General features: G+C 42.4%; 1 protein-coding gene across 1 annotated transcript; it reads left to right on the plus strand.

The window, feature by feature from the left end:
• The first annotated feature begins 13210 nt into the window (after positions 1 to 13210).
• On the plus strand, positions 13211 to 24510 carry rdh12l (retinol dehydrogenase 12, like). The gene is made up of 7 exons (XM_056299128.1): positions 13211 to 13360; positions 15586 to 15701; positions 17469 to 17624; positions 18907 to 19011; positions 20871 to 21080; positions 21841 to 22033; positions 24032 to 24510. Exons 1-7 carry the CDS (start codon positions 13347 to 13349, stop codon positions 24132 to 24134), a joined length of 897 nt encoding a protein of 298 aa, XP_056155103.1. The 5' UTR covers positions 13211 to 13346; the 3' UTR covers positions 24135 to 24510.
• The last annotated feature ends 2335 nt before the right edge of the window (positions 24511 to 26845 follow it).

Genomic DNA, 26845 nt, shown 5'->3' on the forward strand with positions numbered 1-26845 from the left:
TATCTATCTATCTATCTATCTATCTATCTATCTATCTATCTATGCACATTCCACTAGGTGCTGTGCAATGATGAAATGTGATTCATATAGTTGAAGAGCAACCTGCCCAAGCTAGGAAGCTTGGAAATGGATGCAGGTATGATAACAGCTCGTGGTTTGGAACGTAACCCGCTCCGATTACATAAACAGTATCCCCAATCCAATTCCTCCTAATGTATCATCTGTGCTCAGTTTGTGTATTTTTGGATTCCCATCTGTAGAGATGCCTGTCAGGCACAGAAAGGGGACAGAAAAGGTTATGGTGCTTTGCTTTTGTAGCAGGGAACTGCAACGCTATTATTCACCCATCAAATGGGTTTTACAAGAAACCCACCCAATGCAATCTGAACGCCTTTATGCCAAAACTTGTGTGTGTGTCTGTGTGTGTGTCTGTGAGTCTATGTCTGCATTTCTTTTTGTGTCTGAGTGCTAAAGAGTATCATTTTCCCTGCAAAAGTACTTCATATCAAGACAGTGTATACATTATACATTTCCATTAAAGCGATCTAATCTAATAACCTACCAGTAACCTGATGGGAGAGCTGCTGTGCCATTCACCAGACAGCTCAAGATTCTCCATGGGGAGTTAGAAAACAAAGCATGTGCAAGTACGTGTCTGTGAATGTTCTCATTCATCCAGGTCATGGTTATCCAAAAGAGTTGAATCAAGTGCAACTGGACTTGGTATATATCCGTGAAGACGTTTCGCCTCTCATCCAAGAGGCGAAACTCCCTCCTTCCAACCTAATCATGGAGGAAAGGAAAGCCGTGACAGCCCTGAGCAAGGACGAAAACATCACTATCCTTCCAGCAGATAAGGGGAGATGCACGGTTATCCTCAACACAACAGACTACCACGCCCAGATCACGTCATTACTCAGCGACACCGACACCTATGAACCTCTGAGACGCGATCCCACTAGTGGTTACAAGAGGAGAATAATAGAGTACCTACAGAAACCACAGAAAGGAGGAACCATTGATCGGATACAATACCACCATCTCTACCCACAAGATAACATTCCATGCATATATGGACTCCTTAAGATCCATAAAGATGGAACCCCCCTCAGGCCCATCAGCAGCAGCATAAACTCGGTCACGTACAACATTGCCAAAGATATAGCCAACATCTTGACCCCTTTAGTGGGCGAAACACCTCACCATATCCAAAACTCCATTGACTGCGTGGACAAGGTCCAAGGCGTAAAACTGGAACCGGATGAAACCATGGTATCCTAGGACATGACCTCGTTATTCACCTGCATCCCAACCATGGAGGCTTTGGAAACGGTGAGGCAACGTTTGCTACGGGACGACGCTCTCCACAATAGGACCAACCTCAGCCCAGACCAGATTTGCCAACTACTGGACCTTTGCCTGAACACTACATATTTCCAATTCAGGGGCCAGTTTTACAGACAGAAACATGGCTGTGCAATGGGCTCACCAGTATCACCCATTGTGGCCAACTTATATATGGAAGAGGTAGAACACAGGGCCCTGAACTCCTTCAGAGGAACACCTCCGAGCCACTGGTTCAGATATGTGGATGACACATGGGTCAAAATCCAAACACAAGAGGTGCAAGCGTTTACCTAACACATCAACTCAGTGGACAAGAACATTAAGTTCACAAGGGAAGACGTAAAGAACAACAGTTTGCCCTTCTTGGACTGTGGCGTCCACATTGGGGAAGACAGGAGCCTCCACATTGGGGTTTACAGGAAACCTACACACACAGACCAATATCTACTTTTTGACTCACACCATCCTCTGGAACACAAACTGGGCGTCATCAGAACTCTGCAACACAGAGCTGACAATGTGCCCAGCAGCACTCAGGCCCAACGAGAAGAACACAAACACCTGAGGGAAGCTCTAAAAACCTGCGGCTACCCCAGTTGGACCTTTGTGAAAACTGCAACACGTTCCAAAAAGACCACCCAGGTGAGCGACGAGGAGAAAAGGAACAGAAGGAATAACATAGTCATCCCGTATGTTTCTGGGGTCTCCGAGAAACTCGGGAGAATTTTCAACAAACACCGCATCCCGGTATACTTCAAACCCAGCAACACACTCCGACAAAGACTGGTTCATTCCAAAGACCGTGTACCACACACCCGGAAAAGCAATCTGGTGTATGCTGTACAATGCAATGAGGATTGCACTGACCTATACATAGGAGAAACCAAACAACCACTACACAAACGGATGGCCCAACACAGAAGGCCAAACTCCTCAGGACAAGACTCAGCAGTCTATCTACACCTAAAGGAGAAGACACACTCCTTCGAGGACAGCAATGTACACATTTTGGACAGAGAACATAGATGGTTTGAAAGAGGGGTGAAGGAAGCCATCTAAGCGAAACTGGAAAAACCATCCCTCAACAGAGGAGGAGGTCTGCGACACCACCTATCTCCCACTTACAATGCCGTCCTCTCATCTCTACCCAGGAGACTCAAGAAGCCTAGCCTCCAAGAACAACAGTCGGTCACTAACGGCTCCAACGACTCTCATGACCACTGAACAATGAAGTCGAAACTAACACCCCCAACGACCATCGCTGCTAAACAAATGCAAATCAATAACTCCGATAACAACGGGCGCGGCCATAACATCGGTACACAAAAGAGCCACTCATATCAATAGCTCTGACAACGACTCCTAGAGGATAAATTCTGAGTTTCATCACCAGCCAGTCAGACTAGCTTGGTCTAATCAGAAAGGCACGAACTGAGGAAGCCTCTTGGATGAGAGGTGAAACGTCTTCACGGATATATACCAAGTCCAGTTGCACTTGATTCAACTCCTCTGGATATGTGCAAGTATGAATGCCGATGGCAAAAAGCAATCTACAAAATAAATATATCAAACATCAAATATTTGTTACGAAAGAGATGACATATGACAGCTGAGCATGCATGGAAAAACAAGACAGTGGTGCACGCATAAATATCCACACACAATGAGAAATATGTCATCCTCTCCCAAATTTAGCCATGGAGAACTATAATGGCACTGAGAGTCATGTCATACTATATGATCAGTGGGCCTCCACTTTACAGTAAGTGAGTGGTTCATCACTTGCTCAGCTGCTGAATGGTGTTGCATGATGGATTACTGCCGTCTGCTGTTTGCCAGTCAGTGGCGGATAAAGTTGGAGTACTTCACAAGGCTGCACCTGACCTGTCTATCTCCATGCAGAGGAGGTTGCACAGCGGTAATGACACTGGATCCTGAGGAGTCATGAGTTGCGCTCTTCATGAGCACTGGGACATTTTGCACACAATGACAGTAAGGGAGGTCGCCACCCGTATGAGTGCCTGACTGATCTTATTAGTATACACTTATGTGAGAAACAGAAGGATGCCCGTCTCAGTGTGTGTGTGTGTGTGTGTGTGTGTGTGTGTGTGTGTGTGTGTGTGTGTGTGTGTGTGTGTGTGTGTGTGTGTGTGCGTGTACGTCACAGGAGAGACGAATGTGCCGTGAGACAAAACAAAGCATAGTAAAGATAGCACAGCCTCGCTTATATACTTACAAACTGATACAGCCTGGGGAAATAGCTCTCCGTACCCATTCAATATCATGAAACAATTCAAGATTTAAAGGCCTATTTGCCAAATATTTCACATACAAGTACAACGAGCAGTGAAATTATTACTGGCAACTCTGAAATTGTGCAAGAAAAAGAAGTAGAACACAAGTAAATAGGACTAAAATGTAGAGTATACGGAAGGCTTTCTGCGATAAATATCCATGTGCAAATGTGCAAATAATATACAAATGTGCTTCATAGTCTGTATGAAGGACAACATGTTGATTTGTATATTTGTATAGCTATGCATTGTGCAAAAGACATTGCAGTGTCAGTCCTACCACAGTCCTATCAAAGTCCTGCAGGCTCTAGGCTGGTTGTTATGGCTTCGGTAATGAAGAAAACTCTTTACTCAGTCATGTGAATGCACAAAACTCCATAATCTGCAAAATGGTGGCTCATTACATTACTTCCAGGATGTCTTATCAGTTAATAATTCACACCGATTCTGATTCAAATCCAACCATGTATCTCAGTATCGTATTCCTAGAGTCTCACATTGAAATGACAGTGTGTCTGACACGGCTCCATTGACATAAAGCAGCCATTAAAATAGTCTATCCTTGTCCTCACAGGACTGCACTTGCACAGAACTGACCTATAATATCGACTCCTTGAGACAGTGCTAAATATAGTACTGAATGCCTGTTTCCTGGGGCTCCTTGCAGGGCCCTAACGACTGTCGGCTCACCTCCAGAAAAGCATAACTTAATATCACTGCAGTGCCATCTTGAGATAATTCTAAATGATCTCTTTAACCACAACCCCTGTTTTGGTTTCAAAACAAGGCCCTTCTGCTTTGAAGAGGAATGGGGTCTGTAAATATAAAACGGTGGAGATCAGAGGTGTGCCCGGAAGGACGATGTTTTGAAGACAGGGTATTTAAAGATCAGACATGATATGATGTGTCTGGTGCAGATATCTGGGAAATCTCTGTGGTACATGCCATGTTGCGCGGCAAGGGTCAACTTTGTGACGAGCATCAAGTACACTTGAAGAGAAGATCAGGTTACAGACGAAAGGGAAAGACAGAATGATAAGTTGTTTTCTCTCTACCAGGAGACATCCAACATGACACCCATGCTCATCAGTCTGACTCATTAGTAATTTATTAGGCTGGATCCAGAGTGCATTTCAGCAAGAGAGCGTATGGGAAGGGCAAATATTTTCTCCTCAACCACTTGACCAAACTTCTAAAGCGTGCTTCCAGTTCATTGGTGTGCATTTGGCCTTCTGATGCTAACTCTGTTATCTAGTATAATCTACAAAATATTTGCAAATTAATCTGCTAGTGAAGATTAGCAGTGCAGTTATGACTGGAAACAACCACTATCTGAATAAAATGGATATAATAATTTGATTAAGCTGAGCAATATCCAAATTAAATAGACGTAATGGTTCTAATGTATGGGAATTACCAAGTAATATCATACAAGTACACAAAAAAAAGTGGTTTTACAAGTAATTCTACTGTAAAAACTGATCTGTTTAGGTAGTGTAAAGTGTAATATAATAGTTAGTCAGGGTTGCCAGGTCTTTGTGATAAAACCAGCCCAATGGCCAATCAAAACTAGCCCAGTGTCCAATAAAACTAGCCCAAAAACAGCCCAATACCAGAACTTGAATGTGTTTCTCTGTTTTGCTGTGGGTTTGGAGATCACCATGATGCGCTCGAATCTCGGTTCTGCAGTACCAACACAAAGCTTTGGTGTCATCCCCGGCCACACGTTCTATCCCATCCTTCAGGCCGTTTTCCCTTTCCCACTCCTTATTGTATCTCTTTCCATATTTTGCCCACTTATCGGGTGTCATCTGTTTCTCCCCAGATTGATAGCTAGGTAGCGTAGCTTCTGTTAGTCACTGGGAGAGCGGGAGTCAGGCAGGAGCGCAGGCTCACTCTGTGTGCCAACCAGTGAGGGGCGTGTCCCATGGCCATGAGTCAGTTTGGCTTGGTTCTCACTAATGGTTAAGATTAGGATTTGAGTACGATCGTATCAGTGCTATAGTTGTGTAAATTGCTGAATTTGAAAAGTGTTTAAATTAAAATATAGTCTATTTTTAAATTATTTTATTTAAATATACAATTAATGTAATTTGCATGCAAAACCTCAACTCGCGGGCAAAAAAAAACAACCCACGGCAACATCTTACATGCTGTTAGTTATGAAGATGCAGCATGCAAGCGAGCAAGCAAGCTGTGAAGATGTGACTGCAGATATGGAGCATTTTCTGTTTCCTTGAAGATTAATTGCAGGCTGCAAAAACAGTGCAACCTTTGGATCAGTTTTTTGTGAAATTACTTCCAATTATCCCAGTAGAGAAGGCTGTGTTGACTCTCAGGCCTGTGTGACATCTAACTGACCCGAAAAAAAAAAGAAAAAAAAAACCAGGAGGGGGGAAAAAGGCCTCCAATCCATTATCAGGGAAAGCAATTTGGCAAAGTTAAAAACTACAGTCGGGGTCAGTCAACAAAGATGAAGGGGTCTCACCATCAGTTGCATAACATCACTACTGCGGAAAAAAACCAAAACAACTCTCAACCACGTACATATGTATAGATTGTTATCTAAAGGAAATGGTGTGGCTTTTCAGAAAGCAGTTAAACGCGTGAGATCGGATCAGTGAAGGGGAAGGGTCTCTGCAATGGGACGGGGTCGCTTGTTATGTGTTACATAAACCCTTAAAGTGGAGGTGAGGAGGGCCATGAGAGAAAGCAGATACAGGAACATGTGGGAAGGGGGAATGGAGGGAGTGGGGGGGTGCACAGATCCACGCACACAGACCAAAGAGACAGACTAAACAAAATATGAGTGAAAGAGGAAGAGGAAGATGAAACGGCAAAGACTCCCTGAATAGTGGAAGGGGAGTGGGAGGTGATGGGGGTGCTTATGTGGCTGAGTCAATATGTTGTTCATGTTAGCTTTATTTTATTTTATTTTTTTCTCTTGGTGAACATTCTCAAAACTTGTGTGTAATAGTTTCTGTTATAGTCTGGATATCACCAACTTTATGTTTAATGCATGAATATGTAGTTCCGGTTTACCTGTTGTAGCAAGGGGGACTTCAATTAGTGACACACGAGACGCAGCAGTGACGTGGCTGCTCTTGTAATGGGGAATGAATAAATGTGCAGATCCTGATTCCTGGTGTGACCAGGGCCGGATCTAGGCATAGGCAAACTAGGCAGCTGCCGAGGGTCTAATTGCCACAGGGGGGCCCAGACAGACGGATAAAAACATCAACCTTTGGTCTAAATTAAAAACATTTAACATAAAATATTTTAAACAATAAATACATAATAATAAACAAAAATATATACCTAACTAATTAACCATAATAACCATGTGGCAGTTAAAAGTAATATTGTTTGTTTACAAAGTGTCAAAATGTTGTTTGGGGGTGGGGTGGGGGGAGCCCAAGAAAAATGCTCTGCCTAGTGTAATCTATCCATTTAATCCGGCCCTGGGTGTGACTGGTGTTCTTCAGTCTGCGAGCAACCATCTTACAGCCGCTACACTGAGAAAGGACGTTTTCCCATCAGCCCCAGCTTCGGGATCTCTGACAGGTTTGTTTGGTGTGTTTGGGTCAAAGTGGCGAGGATGTGACCTTGAGCAACGCTGTTGTCATGTAAACACCCGGGCCGCTCACTGTGCCAGCTTCCCGTCTGCCCTGTTGTAAAGGGCACGATGATGTCAGAGTCCTTCTTCACCTCGCTTGTTGCACAAACAGCCTTGGCTCTTTCTGTTTGTTGATTTATTTTACTGATTCCTTATTACCTTGTGGCCTGGCGTTTGGTTTTACGCATGTGACAGCCCATCGATACTGACACACAAGCTTGACGATCACATCACGAGGATAATGATGGAATTAGCTTCAGCAAATTTTTTTGGGAATTTTGAAGAAAAAAAAAATCTCCGAACACGAGATTTAGATTGGAGAATAATGACACCGGAGACAGATACGACTCATGCTCATTTAAAGGACCATCCCTCAAGCCAAGGAGAGACAAAGAGGATGATGATCCATCTTAATGGGTCACAGTAGGAGTGGTGACCTTTGGTCATTTTAGTATTCACTTTGTTGTGGAAAAGCTGGTGAACGAAACTTGGTCTCTCATTCTAGTCCTGACTCAAAGTCTGTCTCCGTAACGAGACTTTTAAAGATTCCAACACCGATTTGTATACACACATTTGTGTGTGTATCTGCAAACCTATCTGCAAACCTGACTGAATGTACATTCGCACCTTTCTACCTCTGTACGTTTGTATGCATGTATGTGTGTAAATATGAATGTGTGTGTGTGTGTGTGTGTGTGTGCGTGTGTGTGTGTGTGTGTGTGTGTGTGTGTGTCTATGAGCATGCATGCAAATGCATGGACACTGGAAACAGTCTTCCTTTGTTGGAAGGCTGTAACAGAATAATAGAGAGAGTGATAAGAGAGTAATCTCTTTAGCCCTGTGATGGCCTAGCGGCCTTTCCAGGGTGTCTCCCCGCCTGCCGCCCAATGACTGCTGGGATTGGCTCCAGCATCCCCGCGACCCTGACAGCAGGATAAGCGGTTTGGGTAATGGATGGAATGGATGGATACTGCAGAATAGGGCGGTATGGTGGTGCAGTGGTTAGCGTGGTCACCTCACAGCAAGAAAGTCCTGGGTTCGAGCCCTGGGGTAGTCCAACCTTGGGAGTCGTCCTCTGTGTGGAGTTTGCATGTTCGCCCCGTGTCTGCGTGGGTTTCCTCCGGGGGCTCCGGTTTCCTCCCACAGTCCAAAGACATGTAGGTCAGGTGAATCGGCCGTACTAAATTGTCCCTAGGTATGAATGTGTGTGTGTGTGTGTGTGTGTGTGTGTGTGTGTGTGTGTGTGTGATGGCCTGTCCAGGGTGCCTCCCAGCCTGCCACCCAATGACTGCTGGGATAGGCTCCAGCATCCCCGCGACCCTGAGAGCAGGATAAGTGGTTTGGATAATGGATGGATGGATGGATGGATGGATGGATGGAATACTGCAGAATAAAAGAACATCATCATGTCAGAACATGAAGATGACATACATTTTGAAAATGGGTGCTGTGCGCCGGTTTGATGAAGATTTGCAGATGTTGCCATCGAGAGGTGGTCTTATGGTGTTCTCTACTGATGTGTATGATGGTGCTTAATGATAACTTGGAGATGTTGCCCTGAAAGTGTGTGCGCTTTCTTTTTCTTCTGGAACGGAAGTTGATGAAGGCAACAAGATGTACAAATGTCAGTCAGGCCCAACAAACAGGGATATTTCTATGCCAGTCCAATTAAAGAAGTTCTCCGTGCAGAAGTCTGATCTAAGTTTGCCTACATCCAAATATGTTGTCTCTTTCCTGAACAAAATAAGTGTATTGCAATGTCAATATTTCAACTAATTTTACATAGTTAACAGTCCCATTATGGTCAATGGAGTGTCCTCCTGGTTTATTGGCTAGGTGTGCAGCAGCGCCCCGCTCTGGCTCCCCTATTGTCTCTGGGCCGTAGGAAACTGGCGCCAGCAAAACACAAAATAAACTATTATGGCTGATGTTTTTAGCCACCGATGACAAACACTAGCTTATCTACGATGACATACACAAACAAGAAGGAGGGAAAACAAACAAACAAACAGGCTGTAAGTCACTGTGCGAAAAAAACAACAGATTTTATATGCCCCCCTAGATGACAAGAGATTTTTTTTGTGTGTGTGTGTGAGATTTTGAATTGTATACCATTGTGTGCAGAAATTCTCCAATTAAATCTATAGGGAATTGGGAAAAAATGTAGTGATAGTATTTCTCATTTTCCTGAGGAACTAAAACCTCGCCAAAAACCCCTTCGGGCCCTTCAAAACCCCATTTTGAGAACCTCTGACTTGCTGAACGATTGGACACCTACCGTATAATTGCAATTCATTTGTATCTATTCACCTAATTCATACTGCAAAATGTCTAAGAGATAAATGCTCAAGTGGCAGACGTGCAGCACATGTCAGCGTCACATGTCATGTGTTGCTTGAATAAACATGGGAAGGGAAGCGGGGGGGGGGGGATGGGGAGGCAACAAACAATGCAATCACAATAGGTACAGACAAACTCGATTTAACCTCGCCGTAAAATGGGAAATCCTGCTGTCTCCTAATCAGACCAAATCTAATTATGTCCCTCACACGCACAAAAACAAACACCATTCTGTCCTCCAAGGTACTCTACCCCCCCACCCCCCTCCCCACCCCGACCCATCTCTCTCTCACACGCGCATACTCACCAACTCTGCATACATATGTGCACTGCCATACATGCATGCATTTGTCGCATGATGCACTTGTGTGAAAATGTATGCACACTTAACAACATCCCCTCCAACATGTAAATACACACATACATACACACACGCGCACATGCGCACACACACACATACATGTAGACACACATACAGGCATGTAAACCACACATAAATACATATATGTGCATGCGCGCGCACACACACGTGCACACACACACATGCACACACACATACACGACTGGCAACTGATCTAGCTGAGCCAAGAAAAGGAAATGTTTGCTCACACACACTCAGCTGATGCTGTGCATGTATTTCCTGGTCCAGTGACCTTGTGTCCTCCGCACCTCAGAAAGGAAACGGCTTCCTCCCTGTATGGTGTAATACTGTCTGTTCAATATGAATGGACCATTCATGGTTTCGCAGTGGATTTTGGATAAGCACGAGTAAACAGGTTACTGTTACTGGGAACTCCACGGCAAGTAAAACACCTAGACTAAGCTTGGGATTTAGCTTTAGCCAAGCGCAAAGACATTAGCCCATCTGCAGCCATGAACTGCCAACGTGTAGTGAGAATAAATGGGTATTTGTTGCCACCTGATGGAAAGAATTGGATTTATTTTCTTGCTCCCCCCCCCTTCTTGTTCCTTTCTTGCTTTTTTCCCCTATCCCCCCCCCCCTTTTTTTTAATAAGGCCATTTCCGATAGGCGCGATAGGGGCAGCTAAAAAGGGGGTGAGGAATTAAATGATCTATTCAGATTCAAGAGATTAAACTCCGTTTCTCATTAAAAGACCGCATCACTTTGTTGATTCATTTCAACCAAGCACCTTTTTTAATGCTTTTTTTTTAAGCACGCCGGTCATTTTTACTGATCTCGACGATTCGTTTGTCAGGAATGTGTCTGAAGTGTACTAACTTACAACGGCGTCAAATCAGGACGATCAAAATAAAACACGATCTGTGCCATCCGCATGAATACTTTGGTTTACCTGTCTTGTTTGGTGATGAAAAACCCAATGGCTCCCTCTTGTGGTAGATAAACGTCCAAGACAGACCAGCGCAGGTTTCCAGTTCATTGCATTCACCTGTAGTCCAGCCATAGATACAACAGGTGGATGTAATTGACTGTTTTCTAGACTAGTAAACCAGCAGTAAGTAGTTAGGGTCCCTGAGGGTCCTACTGACAACCTACTGGACTAGTTAGTGGTTTTCTTTACTAGTCAATAAAGTTTCGAGAGAAAAAAAAAGAAGAAACTCCTAAAACAATTGACACTGACTAACGTTCCTTACCATGTTTTTTACATTGCACGGAAGCATGCTGAATAGTATTAATCTGGTCACATAAACCATCTGAGTGTTTCCAGATAACTATTAAGCCCACAGTGACCCAGTATTGACTCTAATACTGAGAAATAATGTCTTACTCTTTTTCTTTTCTTTTCTTTTTTATATATTATACTCCCACCTTCCTACCTGGATTTCTTGTTTTACAATACTCTAGCATTCAGGATTATCAAATAACAGATTATTTTTCAGACCTTCCCTTGTCAGAGTAGGCTTTTGGAGATTATCTACTGGAGGCTGGAAGGTGAAGGTGCGCCCTGTGGAGGTGGGGTTGTAGGGGCTTTGTTGCCAGCTCCACAGCAAAACTCCTGAGGGAAATACTAGGAGTCAGGGGGCAGGCCCACAGGAGAGTGATCAAAGAGCTAGCCAACACTGCTGAGAGGACCAGCCACTGGATCTGGATGAAAAGGAGAGACGCCGTCTGGGCTGCCAGGGTGAACAGCTAACCACAGGTCACACACCCAGGACCGATCAACCTGTGGTGGGCCTGCCTCAGCGGAGGGTGTCTTGTGATAAAAGGCCGAAACACCCTGTGATGCTGAGGTACACAACTGATGATGTGCCCTGGTGGTGGCAGTGTCACCTTGGCAGACATCTCCAGTTTAATTCGCACCGAAACTGTTGCAGTGCAAACACTAGGGATTTTAACAACCAGTCCTTTTTTTGAATCTGCTTTACTGCTCTTGGCACCCCATATGAAGTTGGAACCTATGCAAATGTCATATCACATCACAATTTCTCAGTAAGCATGCCTCCTTAATCAAATCTGGATGAGACTGTGATTCCCTGCCCCTTCGAAGCCAACAAGACAGCAGCTGAATCAGAGTATCACTACATGTTTAGGTCAACCCAACATTAACAACCAAATTATGGCCATTAGTTCTGTAGTGAAGACTGACACTTTCTCAGTAATTTGCATAACCTTCCAGGTTCCTAGTTGTGAAAAACATACCCTAATCCCACTTACGAACACCCATACCTGTTTCAGCTGATAGTCCACATGCAAAGCACTTAGACTTTCCTTATGCATTTTCTCTAACAAGATAGGTTAATGTTCTGGTAACAGCCACAAAGAAATGACACAACAATAAAAAAAAAATCCATATAGACTTCCGAATCCCTGATTCCATAGCTCATTCTTTTATATTACGAAGAAAATGTCCCTTTTTACCTTAACACAGTCATTTCCAGGATTCATTTATTAAGCATTTGGCAGAATGATTACCATTACTGTCACTTCAACCAACAGTAAATTTCCTTTTTCCAAAACGTTTCAGTATGCATCCAAAGGAGTTGAATCAAGTGCAGCTGGACTTGGTATATATACCACTTGATTCAACTCCTTTGGATAACCATGACCTAGATGAATGAGAACATTCACAGACATTTTCAGTATGCAGCTCTAATTTTCTCTGTGATCTCTATTTCTTAAAGAACATTTTTAATCACATTAAATATTCTCCCATGACGTGATCTGATGAATAGCCCCTGTCTCCGCATTGTATCAGAGGCCTTTTCACTATCTAAAAATACAGCACCCACCGTCTATTTGTGAATTAAAAAAAAACTTCCAAAAAAACTTCCTTGTAAATCAAGTCTGTGAGAGCAATCCTTTGTTGACCCACCTATCCTAAATCCGTTTTGATAATTGACAAGAAGAAATGCTTTTAAAAAATAAGAGCTAGGCTGTTGATAACCACTCTTCCCATCATCTTCAATCGCAGATGCTTCTTTCCTGGTTTTACTGGACGTACCACAACGCATCTCCATTGCAACGATGCTAAAAGTCTCTATTTTGTCCGGTTCACTCTGCGCCCGCAATCGAACAAACACCAGACGGGGCGGACCGAATCCATATTTAGCCGATTTTGATTGGTTGAAAGTGACGGGAGCACAGCTGATTGGGTGAAGCTGCAGCCTATCGGATAGCTGGATTAACCCCACAGTTCCGCAAGAAACTATATTGTGTTTATTTGTGTTTAAGGTATGTGTGTTTCGGATAGTACTCCTCGGGTATAACGCGAGACTTTGTTTTCACATTTATCGACACTTAATTGACCCCCCTGCTGCACTTAGATGAGATGAATGCGTTAAGGTGAGAGTTTACAGTTTACATAAGAATGGCACAGCAGATTTAACAAATGACTTGATTGTCTTAACAGGCAAAGCCCGTTGAGTGTCCGCCGTCTGTCATAACCACAGCACATTTTTGTCAATTTAAACCTAACCGACAAATGAACGGATGATGGGCAGTTCTGCAGTATTTTCTAAAATCTAGTTAATTTAACATTGGCCTTGGTCTAACACAAGATTGTGCAATAAGTTGTGAGCGACTGCTCTTCCCGTTTGTTACGCCACACCCATAGCGATTTCACAAAACTGTCTGAAACTCATGTCTCGGATTTTACTGACAATTGTTTCTTGAAAAGTCGCTGATTTTATATGAAAAAAAAAAGTCTTTATTTTCCTTTTTTTTGTTAAGCAATTGTTTCACTCGTTTTTTGCGTCTAAACGTTTCCTGCAGTAACGTGTCCTAATTCTACCCAAAATAACTTAAATGTAAGCGAAATAGGAGTCAATTATACGGCCTTGACTCCATATAAGGTGGAGTTGCGGCCGGAAGCGGGGCCCACAATTAGGTGGGCGTGGACTACAGTTTGTTCAGTGCAGCGTGGGGGCGCAAGGTATGAACCCACTAGCGATGGCCGCACCACGTAGAAACTGATATCTGCTGCTATTTCACTGTTAATATTAGTACTTTTGAGCTCACAAAACGATGAGTTAAAAGTATTTCTGGATTGTGTCTAGCCGTGTTGTCTTTATCACTTTCGCACTGTCACTTTGCTGCTGCCACACTTTTTTGGCTTAACCACAACACACCGCAGGACAGTCACCAGGTTAAACTGTCTCTCAGTTTTCACCATACACATTTTGAAAAATTGAAATTACTCCCACCCATGAGCACGCCAGAGGTGAACATTACTGTAAGGGTCTAGTATGCAATGGTTGTTAACACAAGCTGTTGATTTCATGACTTTGGACAGGATCTTGTGATTGAGCCAGAGGCGCGGAACCTCTTTCTGCTGAGTCATTTCTACTATTTTAAAGTGGCTAAGAGATGAAGTTGTGACCACGTCACAGTATAAGGGACTGTGACAGACAGGGATACAAGTCACAAAAGTCTCAGTAATGGATATAATCTGTTAAAATATGTATCGTGAACTTTTGATGGAAATTATTCCGGAATTTCAAATGAATTTAACATGTTTGTCAACATGAAGATCAGAGCCCCTTCAAGGGCTAGGGTGCAGAAGCATCTCGACAGAAACTGTACAGCAATCTGGAGCTGCCAGAGAGGAATACAGGATGTTTAAAGAGTAGAGTAGAATAGAATATTTAGTGCAGTGCCACCTGCAGAAAATGTTGAATGGGATGGCCAAAGAGCGGGGAGTGATTTTTTTTTTTTGGGAGGTGGCATGCAAATCTTTTTTTTTTTAATCAGGAGTATAGTATTTTACAATACAGTTGCATCTTATATAGTTGTGCGGTCAAGAAGATGAGACATCATTTGGTAAATTAATGGAAATGAAAGAGGGGTGAAGGAAGCCATCTACAGTATCAAATTTTGCACAGATACAAGTCAATATAGTCAAGCCAGACATTTTAGGGGACACAAACATAAGAGAAACACATTTTTGAGCGGAGGGGTACTTTAAGCATGTGAGCTTATTAGCTAGTAACATGCATGGGGCAGTGTTGACAGTATGAAGAATGTTCACCGACAATGTGCGCACCCTCAAAGCTGGTGTGGATTCCGTCTCAGTTAAAAAAGGACTTGTGCCCCCAGAACAAGTTAGACTTGTCAATAAACGCATGACTTCCATCTTCCTCCATGCTCTGATGAAGACCACTAGGCTGAAACGTTTAGATAACATGGCCAGAATATACTGGTGAAATTGGGATAAGTCAACTTTGTCCTGAAGATCTATGCTTTTGAGTACTTTTGGGTATTCATAGATAAAACAGTATTCTTTTTTTTTTAAAGAGAAGTACTTACTGTCTTTTAATTAGTAGCACTCTGAAGTGTATTACAGTAATGAATTATTTGGTCAGTGATTCCCTGTAAGTATTTAAGTAGATTTAAAAAAACAAAACAACTGTATTTACATTATAGTAAAATTAAGGTTCTGTTAAATTATCAGGAGGGGACAAATGGCTGAATTTGCATTTAAAACTTTTAATATGCTGCACCATAATCGTGAAAAATACCCCAGTTTGTGTTAAATTGCTTTAAGTTTGACTGATTTCTCAATTTCTCAGAAAACTCTTCAGTACACCATGGTCCTCCACCGTAAGACTAGACGACAAAACAGTGGTCATCACAGGGGCCAACACTGGTATTGGCAAAGAAACGGCACTTGATCTGGCAAAAAGAGGTTGGTCTGTTGATGTCAATGTAGCCCAACAATGCACATTCAGTCTGTATCCATGTACCATATTTTGCATCTAATTTAATAAATCACATTGTCGTAATCCCACAGGCAACACATCTACTCATAACTTCACTAAAACCTAGAAAACAGTGCTGTATTTCTTTCTTTGTAACACATTAACTATACATGAAGGTTTGTGCATCGACGCTGCATTCCCTTATAGTCTGAAATAAGTGGAGTTTTGAGTTTTAAAACTCAACTTGATGTTACAGCTACTTGTGTTCAACTCCATAAGAAGTTAAACACAAATAAATACTAAAAAATCTAAATCAGTGTTTTTGTCAAAACCATCAAATAAGGTTGAATCAGGGCGTCCGGGTAGCGTGGCGTTCTATTCCGTTGCCTACCAATACAGGCGTGTTACAAAACAATTGTGAGACGTGTTTATTCCGAACACTGCCTCTCAGTTGGTTTGAAACCCCAAAATACGCTGTGCCAGAAGTTGGTCCACCCCAAGGATCAGGTCCCCCGGCACAAACAGAGCAATATAGTGGACGCGGTTAAGTGCCATGAGGATTGCATGAATTGTACATTGGGGAAACTAAACACACACTGGCCAAGCGAATGGCACAACACAGAAGAGCTAACACATCAGGCCAGGACTCCACAGTCTACACCCATCTACGGACCAGTGGCCAATCTTTCAAGGATGAGGGTGTGCACATCCTTGATAGGGAGGAACGCTGATTTGAACAGGGAGTCAAAAGAGGCCATCTATGTTAAGAGGGGATGACCATCCCTGAACCGGGGGGGGGGGGGGCTAAGAATACATCTGTCACCATCTGACAATACTGTGATTATGAAACATTTCCAAATCCTCTGTGAATAGTACACATGGCCATTGAAACTATTTAATGGTCACACCCATATTTGCATATGAAACTGGTCGTTGGTTTCAGTCGTTATGCAACCGTATTGTTTATAAGGGTGGGGATACCCGCAGTCGGTTTAGACCGAAGAGGTCACTTAGTTGAATGATGAAACATATGTCAATAAATGTTGTATCCAGATGAACTGATACAACTTTCTTTGATTTTCTTACCTGGATTATTGAGCATGGATCAAGACATTTTGTGAACAACTACATAAGATAAATCAATGATGCAAAAAACTCCAATGAATCTAAAATTGTAAATTTAACAGGAATGAATCAAAATGGATTTTATGAATTTGTGCAATTTTGTGAATGCTTGTCTGAATTTTGTGTGTGGTTATGATGATGATGTTTTCGGCTCCAAAGCAGTAATAACATAGACTGTCAAGTAAATCCACCTGGATTCTCTGTCATCTTTCTGATATGTTCCATTTATATATAACTACATAATACAAGGTAAAACACTGTTGTTCTTGTATCTGTCAAATGTAGATACTACTAAAAGGTCACTTTTTAAAAAAAGGTATACTTGAAAAATTAAATAATGTGGAGTTAAACTTATTTAGTAATCAGCACTTGTGTAAGATATGAAATGAGTTCTGGACCTATTTTTCATCTTCCTGGTTAGCTGTTAGAGCCAAAATTCTTCAATCAAAAGAAATTCTAATTCTATTCATTACCATTTCTGCCTTTATCATTAGAGTTATTAGGGGGCGCTGTTTACCTTTATACTAAATTTGTGTACACCATGCGTGGTTGTGCTTTTGTGTTGTTGCGGTGTGTGCACATTGTTTCAGATGTTATAATTCTCTCTTTCTTTCTTTTTTTTTGATTAGGGGCAAAGATCATTATAGCCTGCAGGGATATGGAGAAGGCACAGACTGCTGTGAAAGAAGTAACGGAAAGCTCCGGAAATCAAAATGTAATTTGTATGAAACTTGATTTGTCAGACACCAAGTCAATAAAGGAGTTTGCTGAAACCATCAACAAAGGTATGCAGTGGTGATGCTGGAATAAGTTGCTGTTACTCCTTATAACCTTCTACCATAGGTACCATTTAAACCTGGCAAAAACGTGCACCCTGGCATAAACCGGCTTGAGTGTAGACATGGTTTGGGTGGATTACGTTTACACTTGTCATGCTAAATTTAAGCCACAAGCCCCAGAGGGCTTTGCAGTCATATTCTGCTACAGATAAAAATAGAACAGGTGCCAGTGTACGACAACTCCTCTCTTATCTGACCTGCGGTTCAGGTGAGGTTCAGATGTAGTTAAAGTGTTATCAGAAAAGAAACCCGAGAAAGGGCATCAGAGGAGGGACCCTTCTTCCAGGATGGAAAGACCTCCAATACAGAAGTAACGGGCCGTCCAGGTGGTGTGGCTATCTATTCTGTTGCATACCAACACGGGGATCGCCGGCTCGAATCCCCGTGTTACCTCCGGCTTGGTCAGGTGTCCTTACAGACACAATTGGCCGTCTCTGTGGGTGGGAAGCCGGATATTGGTATGTTTCCAGGTCACTGCACTAGCGCCTCCTCTGATCGATCGGGGTGCCTGTACAGGGGGGACGAGGCAATAGCATGATCCTCCCACGTGCTATGTCCCACTAGCAAAACTCCTCCTCACTGTCAGATTAAAAGAAGTGGCTGGTGACTCCACATATATCGGATGAAGCATGTGGTAGTCTGCAGCCCTCCCCGGATCGGCAGAGGGGGTGGAGCAGCGACTGGAACAGCTCAGAACAACGGGGTAATTCGCCAAGCGCAATTGGGGAGAAAAGGGGGGGGGGCTCAGATAGATATGATAAAGCAAACCATATTTTTCCATCATACACCGAGAGAGACTGAATATATGTTGTAAATCCAGTAGCATTTTCACAATGCTTTTTGACATTTATGTTGCAATCAAACCTCCTGTCAGCTGCTTTCAGTGTGTGTCTCCTGGTTGAATCTACACCCAGATTGTTATTTCTGTTCATAGCTTCCACATGCTGAATAGGAGATGCATTGTATTTGAACTTTACTTTTCGCGTGGTACAATTCCACTGACCATCACAGCAGGTGATTCAAGTGATCGGCTGTTCACCCTTTTCTGTGGACGATCACCTGAATTTTATGTGTTTTTTGCTTGGTTCAAACGCAGTTCAATCTCCAAGGACATATGTTATTGCCAGGTGTGATGCGAGTCCTACACAATAACATTTTCTTTTTTAGACAAACATAATGAGAGTACTAATACAAATCATCTGACTTTTACATGTTTCTTTTTCTGCAGGAGAGACAAAACTCAACATCCTCATCAACAATGCTGGAGTCATGGTCTGTCCCTATGGGAAAACAGCAGATGGCTTTGAAATGCAGATTGGTGTTAATCACATGGGTAAGTGAAACCAGTTTCTGTGCCATAAGCAGAGGTATGACTCCTATTATTAGTCTGATTTAGCTGAAGGTTTGTGTTTGCAGTATGCAGAAAAAAATGTGTATGGTATATCTGGATGAAGATCCTTTGTGGATCAAAACGTCCCATTTTGTTATCAAACATCATTTTGGATTACGCCACACAGTGTGTGAACTTAATTTATCTGTGCATGCTTTTAAATCTGGCCTGCACGTGCCGATTTTAGTGGGAGATATGTAAATATATATACAGATGGGTGACAAATGAAAGTAAAAACCTGAATGCTCGACCCTTACAGTGAAGGGTTCTGGGGGCTCTATTATGCTGTGGGGGGCATTTTCTTGGCATGGTTTGGGTCCACTTGTCCCGTTAGAGGGAAGGGTCACTGCAAATCAATCCAAAGTTATTCTGAGTGATCACTTTTATCCTATGATGAGACATTTCTATCCTGATGGGAGTGGTCTCTTCCAGGATGACAATGCCCTCATCCATAGGGCACAAGGGGGTCACTTAATGGTTTGATGGGTATGAAAATGATGTAGATCACATGCTATCTATGACCTTCACAGTCACCAGATCTCAGCCTAGTTGAACACCTATGGGAGATTTTGGACTGACGTGTTAGACAGCATTCTCCACCACCATCATCAAAACACCAAATGAGGGAATATCTTTTGGAAGAATGGCGTCCATCCCTCCAGTAGAGCTCGGAGACTTGTAGAATCTATGACAAGGAGCATTGAAGCTGTTCTGGGGGCTCGTGGTGGTCCAACACCTTACTAAGACACTTTATATTGGCTTTTTCTTTAATTTGTCACCCATCTGTACAGACCGTTGAGTCTTGTTTCCTTGTGCTATCAAACTACTTTACAGGGCTGTAACTGTTTGGCAAGCACTTGCAAATTAAACATTAATCAGAATACATTTACAAGTCATGACTCAGATGAAATGATACAGCGTACCCACACAAATTAAACATGTGCTTTCTGAGATTCTGTGTCAAACTATAAATAACAAGAGCCTAGCAGTAAGTCCTGTCATATTGTAACATAAATTGCCCTTGATTACTTTGGTATTTACTCTCCTCTTGTAAATGTTGTGGTTATTACAGCTACTTGTTGTAAAAGTTAGCCTGGTAAGCCAAACTAATAAAAAAAAAAACAACAAAAAAAACTAATTTATAGACTATTTAACTCCAAATTTTCCTTGTGTAGTTTCATAAGGCACAGGGGCCAGATTCACAAAACTTTTCTTAAGAAAAAAAAAAGTTTCTTGAGAAATAAGTTTGCTTCTTAAAAAATCTTGAGAACTGAAAACAGCATCTTGAAAAGTTCTTACTATTTTAAGACTACAATCTGTAAATGAAGCCAATTTGCTACGGCTATCTATTTTGACTGTGCATGTGCAAAATTTGGCAAGAGAACAATTAAATCTCAGTTTGGGGAAAAATGTTGTTGTCCTCTTTGCATGCAATTGGAAGTGCATGCAAAAAAAAATATTGAGAAAATAAATTTCTTTATGAATGGAATCTTTCTTCAGATTGTTAAGAATGTTTTGGGGGTCCTGCCCCAGAATATGAAAAACAAGATAACTTACCTCATGATTTTTGAGATGCTGTAAAATGTATGATGGCAACACTAATTAAACCAAAACAATATGCAGTTTTTGAGATTACACCTTTATCAGCATCACATTGATATTTGTTTGTCCCCAATAGATTGTCACAGATTATATATTGTTCAAGATTACTTCTGGAAAACTCTTTTTCCTCCTCCTTTCTCAAATGCAAACACTTTTCTAAATGCTTTCCTTGCCTCTTTTTTTTGTTTTTTTGTTTTTAGGTCACTTCTTGTTGACTTACTTGTTGCTGGACCTGATTAAAGGGTCAGCCCCATCTAGGATCATCAATGTATCTTCCATGGCTCATGCTTGGGGTACCATCAACATAGACGACATCAACAGTGAGAAGGCTTATGACAAGCGGGCAGCCTACAGCCAGAGCAAGTTGGCCAATATTCTTTTCACTCGCTCACTGGCTAAGAGACTACAAGGTCTGTATGATCCCCAATCCCATTCCACTTCCAGCAGCTAAAATCATCTGAAGTTTTCTGAGAAGCAGTTCTGCCCCATAGAGCTGAAACAATGAAAAATGTAAACACCCCAAAACCCACTGAAAGAAACTATATATGCCATTTTTATAATACCCCGAGTTATTGGCGTAGGTGCTACTTACATCACTTACTTACATGGCGTAGGTGCTAATTACATCAGTCACTCACGGTAACATTGTGGACAACTATATTTGTCACAGTTCATTCATTTTGCAAAATGTCGCTGTCCGACTTTCCTTAGTTACTGTAAGTCTAACAAACATTCAAGATGAACTTTGCTACTGTCTACCTCTGCAAATGACCACAACAGGTGTATTCTCACTGTGTTGCAAGTTCCCCAACAACGCCTTTTTACCATTTCCCTTGGTCTTAGCTATGTCTTATTGGGTAATCATCTTCATAATTTGAAAAACCATTTTCTGCTGCCTTCAGAGGACTCGTGGACTGTTGTGTCGATCAGTATTTTGCAAACTGTGAATAAATGAAGTCTTGCATACTTTGTTTCCATAGCAACCTGCACTACACTCATACAATTTACTGCCTCAGATACCGCCAGTGTTAGGGATTTGTTTCCCTATATGATTTTTTTCCCCAACCATGTTTAAAAAGTTTGCACTCAGGCTACTATCAATCACTTTATTTACAAGCATCCACTTGATGCCATACATTATGTTAACGTTGTGTTCACATACTGTATCAGGGACAGGCGTGACGGCGTATTCTCTCCACCCTGGGGTAGTCCAGACTGACCTGTGGCGCCATCTCAATGGCCCTCAGCAATTTGTCATGAAGATGGTCAGTCCATTCACCAAAAACGCTGCTCAGGGAGCCCAGACAACTATCTACTGCGCTGTGGAACCAGAACTGGAGAAAGAGAGTGGTGGCTACTACAGGTAATTGCATGTCACCAAGCACCTCAGAAAACTATGCAGCCATTTGTATCAAGGGCTTGCCCCAAAATGGAATCAAATTCCCATTTTTCGCTGTTTAATTGCCCCAATCCACCAGCTTAACTACACAGGACCACAATCATTGTATGGTCATCTGAATTCCAGACTCATACAGTGCTTTGCAAAAGTATTCAACCCCCTTGAAAGTTGTCAGTTTTGTCTGGATTATAAATGATATTTACACACATTTTTCCAGCCAGTATTTGTATTGCAAACCCATATGCTCTCAGTAATATTTCAAAGCCAAAATTAATTATTAGTCAGCATATCTTTTAAAGAAAATTAAAAACAAGCAGGCTGCTTGCGTAAGTATTCCACCCCTACCCATAAGTACTTGGTAGAGCCAATCTTTTGCTGTATTAACAGCTTTAGGTCTTTTGGGGTAAGTATGTACCAGTTTTGCACACTGTTTATGAGTGATTTTCCCCCCTTCTTCCTGACAGATTTGCTACAGGTTATTCAGATGACGCTTGTGAACTTCAATTTTCAAACAGTGCCACAGATTCTCAACATTTGGCCATTGTAGGACATTGACGTTTTTTAGTTTAACCACTCCTGTGTCACTTTGGCCTTGTGCTTACGATCATTGACCTGCTGAAAGGCAAACTTTCTCCCAAGACTCAGTTTTTTAGGAAGCAGGTTGTCTTGCAGTATCTCCCTGAATTTGGCTCCATCTATTCTTCCTTCAGTTTTAACACGATGCCCAGTCCCTGCTGAGGAAAAGCATCCCCACAGCCTGATGTTGCCACCACCATACATCACTGTAGGGTTGGTGTTTGCTGAGGCATGGACAGTGTTAGGTTTGTGCCACACATAGCGCTTTGAATTTTGGCTAAAAAGCTCTATCTTAGTCTCATCTGACCACAAACCTTTGTCCCACATCTTAGCCGGGTCACTCTCATGCTTTACGGCAAACTCCAGATGTGCTTCGTTATGGTTTTTCTCGAGTAATGGTTTCTTTCTAGCCATGCTCCCACACAGGCCAGTTTTATGCAGAGCTCTTGATATGGTTGACTGGTGCACCTTCACTCCTCTCTCAGCCACTGAACTCTGGAGCTCCTTCAAAGTGATTGTTGTTGCCCTCCCTGTGGCTTCCCTCACAAGTCTCCTTCTTGCTTGGTTGCTGAGTTTTGTTGAATGGCCTTGTCTTGGCAGGGCCTGGGTGGTATGATGCAGCTTCAATTTCCTCGCTATTGATCCAACAGTGCACACTGGGATATCCAAACACTTGGATAATATTTTGTAGCCTTTTCCTACTTTGTGCATGTCTGTTACTATCTGTAACATCCTTAGAATGCTCTTTTGTTTTGAATTTTCAAACCTTTCCTTCAGATTCACAGTCTTACCAATGATACGTAAATTTAGGGGGCTGTTTTATCCAGAAAATGTGAGCTATTTTAATGTTTCACAGTAGAGGCACATTTTAAGCCCATTGTGTCCTCGTTGGGGCAATATTTTTCTTCTGTGTAAACTTGGAGCATCCGGAGTACAGGCATTGAATACTTATGCAAACAGCATTTTTCATTTGTTAGAAAATCTTCGGCAGTCCATTGAAACGATGATGACTGTGATGCAGTTTAAGCTCGGCAAGCACGCCTGTGGGCCATCAGGCCCGCATTAGAGCGACAATATCGTCCACATTTGTCACAGACGAATGTTGTTTGAGTTGGTCTGTTATGTCTTGCATGGTGGGCCTTATCACTGGCGTCTTGTCTCTTGTTTTTGTCTGTGTGTTAGAAAATATTTAAGAAAAATAACACCACTGTCATTGTAAATTTTGAGGATGTCTTTTAAAATACAATATTACACAGAACAAAATGTCAGTGAATCAATTTTAATTCAGATAAATCTGATAACTTTCAAGGGGGTTGAATACTTTTGCAAGGCACTGTGTATGTATGTTGCTCAAGAGTACATGCCCATATCCTTCTTTCCCCACAGCGACTGTGCTCCAGCCTCCTGCTCAACGGCGGCAATGGATGACGACATGGCGAAGAAACTATGGGAGCTCAGCTGTCAGATGCTGTCTATATCATGGGATTAAACACCTCAGGGTGGAAAGTTCATCTCCATTTACAGTTTCAAAGGGCAAAATACAAGTGGTTTTACTCCAAGTTGCATGCAATGTTTTAATTTCATTAAAGTCTGTTGCATTTACTGTATATGGTTTAGCAACGTGGTGTATGCATAATACTCTGCTTTAATTCACAACTACGTATTTATTTGCTATAAAAAGGAGCTTTTATCACTTAGGACCAACATAATCCTTGATGAATCAATAAATCTATATATGTAACCTCTGGTTAAGTTACCAAATTCCTTCCGCATTGCGTTTTGACTGTCACTGATGTGTTTTTCTAAAGGTGCTGTTGAGTTAAAATCTGCTGAGGCACTATTTTCTGATAATAAAATAATTGTTAACAACCCACCTTCCTCCTGTCGTTGCTTTACGTATGCATGGTATTATTATTTGGTTTTATGATTATGGGAAAAGCAGCTGCCAAAGGCGACATTTTTAATGGTTAATTAGAATGGCATTAGCATGCAACATTAACCAGTGGGGGCTGTGGCACAGATCACCGGGGATGTCGTTGTCTCAGGTGTTATAGGCAATGTAATCAGAAAGAGGAATCGTACAGTATTTCTTCCTAGTCGTTTGAGGGGACGGAATATTGTTTGACAGAAGACGCCTGGGCAGAAAACCAGTTGTGTTGGAAAAGCCTATCTCTAAAGCTTTTGAAAATTTGGGACATTGTATTGGGAAGAATCCTTGGTGGTTATTAATGAGTTCCCTTGTTGCTGTCTGAGTGGGGGATTTTACTTCCTCAAAGAGAGTGAGAGCAAAGCTGGTGGCATCCAATATCAGTTTACACCAGTGGATGAACTGGCCAAAGAGGGAGAGGTGGATAATCAAGCCAAACTTTCCTCTAGATGAAAATGATTTCTGTCCTCGGAGACTGTTTACAGAAGGCCAGAAGGCATTTATGGATCTTTTTTTGTGTGACCCCCCCCCTCCCTTTTTTTTTCTCCCCACTTGTACCTGGCCAATCACCCCGTTCTCTGAGCCATCCTGATCGCTGCTCCACCCCCTCTGCTGATCCGGGGAGGGCTGCAGACTACCACATGCCTCCTCCTCCTCTGCCAGCCGCTTCTTTTCACCTGACAGTGAGGAGTTTCACCAGGGGGACATAGCGCGTGGGAGGATCATGCTATTCCCCCAAGTCTCCCCCACCTGAACAGGCGCCCCGATCGACCAACCGACCGACCAGAGAAGGGGCTAGTGCAGCCAGTGCCAGGGCACATACCCACATCCGGCTTCCCACCCACAGACACAGCCAATTGTGTCTGTAGGGACGCTCAACCAAGCTGGGGGTAACATGGAGATTCGAACCAGCGATCCCCATGTTTGTAGGCAACGGAATAGACCACTATGCTACGTGGATGCCCCCTTTATGGATGTCTTACTTTAACCAAACCAACAGATATTCTCAAAGACGATGCTTTTAAGGAAATAAATGAAATCAATTACAATGTTTTAAGGATACAAGTAGAAAAGCAAAACTTGAGTAACCTCTGTGCTCTGGATAGGGGAGCGGGCAGGTCCAATTCAGTCTTTGATATCATCAACAAGACTGCAGGTTCTCCGAAAACACTCACTTCCCCAATTTACACCGGTATTTTTCTTGGCTATGAAATGGGTGGAGTGCAGCTGCTCGGTCAAACAAATCAATAGAAAGTGCACGTGCAATTATGTTTTTGTTTTTTTTTCTGAGGGAAGACAATGAGACTGAGCAACCTGTGGCTAAAGAAGTTTATGAGTGCAGTATCAGAAATAAAGGGGAAGGAGGTGAGTACCACAACAAGATTTGCCATGTCTGAAATCACTGTTTGCACCCAATAATGCACTTAGATTTGTATTTCTTCAACTGTGTTTTTAAATGGCAAGGTATCTTTTTTTATTTTTGGAAATGTTTACAGAGAAATGAGCAACCAGCGTCTTTGTTCACAAATTGCAGGCTGGCATTTCTTACTTCATTTCCCCGTCAAAAGAAGAGGAATTTGAGAGCAACCCAAAATCCATCATCCCGTTCTTTTCAGTGACTTACACTTTAGTCATTAATTTTTCTATCTTGTCTTACAAGAGGTGATGGATCAATGTCAGCTAGCCTATATTTAACACCGGATATTTTAATACGACCTCCTAATTCAACCATCATGCTTTTTTTGGTGAGTTTAGACAGTTCTCCCAAAATTAAATATATAACTAATTTTTGCCTAAGTGGTGAATAGTCTTACAAAACTATAAGATGAGACTCATAGTCCTGGTTCAGTTTGTGTCTGTATTGTCGTGCCTCTAGGCTGGACTGTGTGAGAACAAGGTGTGGGTTGCTGCCTTTGGGTTTCTCTGCTGGCCTTGGAGTTGCGTCTGCTTTTGGCCTGCTTCTTTATTGTGGAATGCCTTTTGAAAGCCACTTTATTTTTGTCATTGTACAGGTTACAACGAAATGTGTTCTCTGCATTTAACCCATCCTATTGTATAGGAGCAGTGGGCAGCTGCAGCACCCGGGGACCAACTCCAGCTCTTCTTTCCATTGCCTTGCTCAGGGGAACAGGCAGGAGTATTAACCCTAACATGCATGTCTTTTTTATGGTGGGGAGAAACCGGAGCGCCCGGAGGAAACCCATGCAGACACGGGGAGAACATGCAAACTCCACACAGAAAGGACCTGGGACGGCCTGGGGGTTTGAACCCAG

This window comes from Lampris incognitus, chromosome 19 (genome assembly GCF_029633865.1).
Source record: "Lampris incognitus isolate fLamInc1 chromosome 19, fLamInc1.hap2, whole genome shotgun sequence".
Lineage (NCBI taxonomy): Eukaryota > Metazoa > Chordata > Actinopteri > Lampriformes > Lampridae > Lampris > Lampris incognitus.